At 37.8% G+C, this 5,966-nt stretch overlaps 1 protein-coding gene across 1 annotated transcript; it reads left to right on the plus strand.

Annotated features, from left to right (window-relative positions):
- The first annotated feature begins 503 nt into the window (after positions 1-503).
- On the plus strand, positions 504-2,289 carry LOC140958188 (uncharacterized). The gene has a single exon (XM_073415552.1). It carries the CDS (start codon positions 1,163-1,165, stop codon positions 2,273-2,275), a length of 1,113 nt encoding a protein of 370 aa, XP_073271653.1. The 5' UTR covers positions 504-1,162; the 3' UTR covers positions 2,276-2,289.
- The last annotated feature ends 3,677 nt before the right edge of the window (positions 2,290-5,966 follow it).

A 5,966-nucleotide genomic window follows, 5' to 3' on the forward strand; every position in this document is an offset into this window, starting at 1 on the left:
GTTTGCGCTCAGTTCGAACTCGATTTGAGTTCTTATCATGAGACTCGAGCTCGGCTTATGAAACGAGCTCGTTTTCGAGTTCGTCGAGCATTTTTAGCAAAGAGACAGACTAAAATATGAAATTTGAAGGACATATGCTTATCATTTTACAATCTTTCAATCACTTTCCTTGCATTGAAATTTCGATTTTTGGACGATATAAATTATTATTGTACAATCAATGCCAACAAACTTGTCGAGTTCAAGCACATAAACGAGCCAAGCTCGAGCTTGTGAACCAAACACCCTTAAGCTCGAGCTCGACTCGATAAAATTGGCGCACTCGAGTTCGATCTCGACTCGCTAAACTTAACGAATAATCTCAAAAAAAAAACATTTTATCGACCCAAACACCGAGTAACTAGCAAACGAATGGATTCCTTTACATACCTATTTGCAGTCAAACTCATCAGTGAAGTCATAATTTATTTTAGGTCCAACATTTAAGAGAGAAAATGTGGCAAACTCGCACACAATCTATGTTTTGATCTTCCGATGACTCGTTCGACACAACATATTAAATAATTCATCATGAACTAATTCTTGTGCAATGTATCTGCTCGGGCCACAAAATCTTAAAATTATATATTGAATTTTTCGTAAAAATTCAAACTTTCCCCGGAATCTACTGAAGAAGTGCCTATACATATCTATGTAGATGCCCCGTAATTTTATATAAATAAAAAAATATTTGAAAAATACTACAAGATTTTGTTATTAAATTCCTGCATGTGGGCACGTATTAAAACAGTGGAACAAGATCACTGACCTCGATTCCCAATAATGTTTCATCTCTGAATCTTCAGTCCATGTCAATCTTACCCCTACCATGTTACATGTACACCAGTTAGCCACACACCACACGTGAGGGGGAGGGGGCGAAACCGTCATTACGCCCATCCATAGTGAGTGAGTCCCCCTTCGTCCTCCGATCCAACGTGCATGAAGTTGCAGTGATATTATTATATAACTCTCACTGGCCACATTCAAACCTGCATTACGGAGAGAGAGAAACACACGCAGATACTCTGTGAAAAAATGTGTTATTGGGAGTGAGATAGTGTCAGTACAAGCTCGAGGAACTGTGTGATTTAGGGAGGGATATTGAAGTTCCATTGCCCAGATGGGTACCTTCTTGTGTGTGATATTAGCTGCTGCGGTCTTGATTTTATGTATAGCTCCTGTATCTAACGCCTGCCCGCCGTCGGACCGGGCAGCTCTCTTGTCTATCAAGGGCAACCTTCGAGAGCCTTATTTGGGCATTCTCAACTCGTGGAAGGGCATCAACTGTTGCCGGAACTGGTACGGCGTCAGCTGCGACCCGGAGACCCACCGCGTCGCCGACATCAACCTCCGTGGTGAGTCGGAGGATCCCATTTACGAGAAAGCCAACCGCACCGGTTTCATGAGCGGCACTATATCTCCGGAGATATGTCGTCTCACCAGGCTCTCAAGCCTCACAATCGCCGATTGGAAGAACATCACGGGAATTATACCGCCGTGCATTGTCAATCTACCCTACCTCCGAATCCTTGACTTGATCGGGAATCGGATCACCGGCGAAATCCCGAGCGATATCGGCCGTCTGAGTCGGCTCACGGTGCTGAATGTAGCAGATAACCTGATCTCCGGCACGATTCCTCTCTCACTGACGAACCTTTCCTCGTTAAAGCATCTAGATCTGAGGAACAACAGAATTTCCGGCACAATCCCGAGGAACATCGGGAATCTACGCATGTTGAGCCGAGCATTACTCAGCAAAAACAGGTTAAACGGCTTGATCCCGAACTCCATCTCCACCATCTACCGTCTCTCGGATCTGGATCTTTCGCTGAACCGACTCTCCGGCCCGATTCCACCTTCCCTTGGCAGAATGGCGGTTCTCGCGACACTGAATCTGGACGGCAACCTAATCTCCGGCACGATTCCACCATCTCTGATCAGCTCCGACATCAGTTCATTGAACCTGAGCAGAAATTCCTTGGAAGGATGCATTCCAAATTCATTCGTGCAGAGCTCGTATTTTACGCTACTTGATCTATCGCACAACTCTCTGAGGTGCGGCATCCCGACGTCCATATTATCGGCGGGGTACGTCGGACACCTCGACGTCAGCTACAACCACCTCTGCGGGCCGATTCCGCCGGGCGGTCCTTTCGATCGTCTCGAAGCGTCGTCGTTCATTAACAACGATTGTCTGTGTGGGAAGCCACTCAAATTGAAGTGTAAGCCGTGAGGCATTTCAAATTCCCTTCTCTTCTCTATATTATATGATAATCAAATCAAATCAATGAAATCTTAACTTGTCTTTAAATTAAATATAAAACTTCTAATCTTAGCTTTTATCGAATCATTTCACTTTACAATAACAGTGTGATTTGTTGAATGAAAACACTATCATATCATATAAAATAATAATATAATATAATTTAAATTATATATAAAAATATTTTATTAATGTTTAAAAAATCAAACAGATGAAGGAGAGTGACAGTTTATGATTTAAAATATGATTACTCTAGAGTTTAGGATTAAGTGTTTGAAAAAATCAGACACGCTCGGTGTCATTTACTTGGCAAAAACTTGTATGAGACAGTCTCACGAGTCGTAGTTTGTGTGAAGGATCTTTTATTTGGGTCATCCATGAAAAATTATTACTTTTTATGTTAAGAATGTTATTTTTTATTGTGAATATCGGTAGAGTTGACCCGTCTCACTGATAAAGATTCGTAAGACCGTCTTCCAAGAGATGTAGTCGATTTGCTTGGCTTTGTGATGTAGACAACCACCCTCGAAATTGACTATCTGGACTTGTTCGAGTATTAGCCGATCATCCAATTCTCCGCATGGCACTCAAACCTTCTGATGTCGTATATATATATATATATATTAGTAGGGAATTTAATGTCAATGCTATATGCACGTATGTCTGTATGTATATTAAGATAACTCAATGGTCACGCTTGGATTCTTTCTACTTCAAATTTTGGATGGGGGTTCATAATTATAGTTTGAATATAGTTAGGATTGAAATTTGCCATTTGGCGGCTTGTAAATTAAATGGGTACTGCTTGGAAGCAAGTCCTTAATTCGGATTGATCGTTCCACCATATGATTTAAGACAGTTGGGTTAAAAAAATTTCAACTTATTTAAAGACGGAGTTAAATGAATCAACTCGCGAGGGTCGCGAGCCTAGACAGACTTGTATCAATTACTTTGTATAAAATGTAGATGTGTGAAATCGATAATTATAACTTTTATTGTTGTTTTTATAATTATTTATTTATTTATGAAAATTTTAATTAATTATAATAATTATTTATTTATTTTTATTTTTTGTGGATCGACTTGGGGATTTCCAGCCGGCCTAGTCAAATGACGGGTTTTGATGAATTGGCCTGTTTGACAGGTGTACTGGAACTCCTACCGAAAAGAATACATCAATAATGGCCAAGCCTAAAATAAGAAGTCGCTAGCGGTAGACGGTAGTCAATGAATAAGGAATTTCCAGCTTAAATAATACTAATAATAATAAATAAATAAATAAATTGAAGGATAAATAAATCATATGTTGAAGGAATATATATATATATATATATATATATATATCGGATATGGATACGGATACGACACGTCGATACACGTGTCGAATATGGAAAAATCTGTGTCATTGAATTTTTTATATTTGACCAGTTAGATGCCTGACTATGATACGCCATAAATACGATTTTTTTTGGCTTTTTATTTTTTAAATCACTGCTATAAAATTACATCGTATAGATTTACATTAATATGTATATATATTTTTGTTGTGAAAAAGTAAAAATCTCAAACTCTCAAAACTATCACACTACACATTTTATAATATTTTTATCTCAACTCAATTGTGCTTTTCTTCACAAATGAGAGATCTATTTATAGAAATTTTATACAAATAATCCAAAAATAAATTACATCATTACCTTCATCATCACACACGAATTTCAATATTCAACACCTAATTTTACCTAATTTTCAACATTCAAATATTCAACATTCAATATTCAATATTAAAATATTAATTTTCAACACTCCCCCTTGTGATGATGATCATAATGATTGTCTTCATTACGTGTTTTTATACTGTCTCGTTAAAAACCTTACTAGGAAAAACCCATTGGGATAAAAATCATAGTAAGGGGAAAAGAGTGCAGTCACGTAAACTCCCCCTCATGTTAACACGAACAATTCTTCACAGATTTCAGGGATACAGCTAGCTGTGGGTTCACAATTCTTTCTGAATCAAGACATAATCTTTTATTCGGGCTTACCCTTATTTGCCCACATTTCATGCACCAACATTTGATCATGAGAATGTCAGAAACTATTTTCTAATTAAACTCATCGAATCATGGTAAGAGCGTCTAATAGCATTGTCCCATGATTCCCTAGGTATCACTGATAGTGCCTGCAAGAACCAGTCGATTATGATTAACGTACTGTACGGTCCCTTCATCTCATATATCCCGATCGAATCTGCAAACATTTATTCATCGAGGGTTGCATAATAATTCGATAACTATGTGACACATCTATGAGAATAAATAGTGGCATCGCATGTACAATTGGAGAACTCCTTCTTTAATGTACATTTCATATTCTGGCCAGAGATTCCATGCACTATTATTTCATCAGATCACATAGGATATCCACACCCGTAGGTGAGCGGTGAATTCTCGACTACAATGCACTGGCTCCTACATGTGTCGCAATTGTACTCGATCTCGCCACCTGATGGCCCTCTTGGAGTTGATAAACGAGTCAAAGCACAACCATATCATATAGAGCTTCAGTGTTGTCCCGGGTCGTAAGGACTAATGGTGTACAATCATAACCATGGACTTATCTTCTCGATGAATGATAACTACTTGGAAACTCTGAGGGAGGGTAGTTCGGTATAATTATTATATGACTACACATCTGCATGTTTGGATATCTATATGTCTTTACCAAGAAATACCGTACACAACATCACAGATGCTAGTCTCGAGCTCAAGCGACATTTATCCATGTTTTAGGCGACTGAATCGACTAGGAACGAATTTAGATTATACAGTATTTACAAATGATTTTCAACATCGAATTACGATTCATTTGTATTAAAGTACAATCAAAGTCTTTATCTATGTTGATCACATGTGTATACATATAAAGAAATAACAAACAATGAAATAATAAATTATATTAAAATAAAGATTGTTTATTACAACTTGAGTCAATAAATTACCTAACCAACCGTTGACTTGCAAGACATCTACTCCAACAATACGATACTCTGCCATATCTATCCTCGCCACATTGGTGAAGCATGGAATTATAGCCTCTCAACAATAGGGAAATCGATTTAGGCTATGTCATGACAAACAAAACCATGTCATCTAAATTAGAAACTCCTCGACTCTCATGATACTGCCTAACAAAAGGTATAAATTTTTTCATCTAAAGATATAGAACAACATTTAATATGTAAGGACATAATTGTAATTTTTGTTTTTACTTCGCACGGCATCACCATTACTTATGACACATTGGCGATATAGTAAATACAAGTAAAAACCGAGATAAAGATCGTACAGCTCACCTCTTCCCCAGGCTCTAATCTGATTTTGAGTAGCTAATTATGTCCAGCTTCTTCAAAAATCAACACTGGTCAAGTAGATGGTTCTTCCAAGATTGACCAAATTTTGGTCAACATGGGATGGAGTAATGTGAATTTTCCGAATTTGTGCTGAATTGATTTTATTATGATTTAATTGGATAAGTTCAAAATTGGCCCATGGATAGATTTAGATGCCCGGTTTTCCTATTCCTCACTGTTTCGGTTACAAACTACGAGCATTAAGGGTGCTAAAAATGAGCCCGACCCGTCGACCCGATTATATATATA

This window comes from Primulina huaijiensis, chromosome 15 (genome assembly GCF_012295235.1).
Source record: "Primulina huaijiensis isolate GDHJ02 chromosome 15, ASM1229523v2, whole genome shotgun sequence".
In the NCBI taxonomy this organism is placed as follows: Eukaryota; Viridiplantae; Streptophyta; class Magnoliopsida; order Lamiales; family Gesneriaceae; genus Primulina; species Primulina huaijiensis.

Excerpts from the sequence above, each read along its gene's own strand:
- LOC140958188 (XM_073415552.1), top strand. The coding sequence starts at position 1,163 with ATGGGTACCTTCTTGTGTGTGATATTAGCTGCTGCGGTCTTGATTTTA.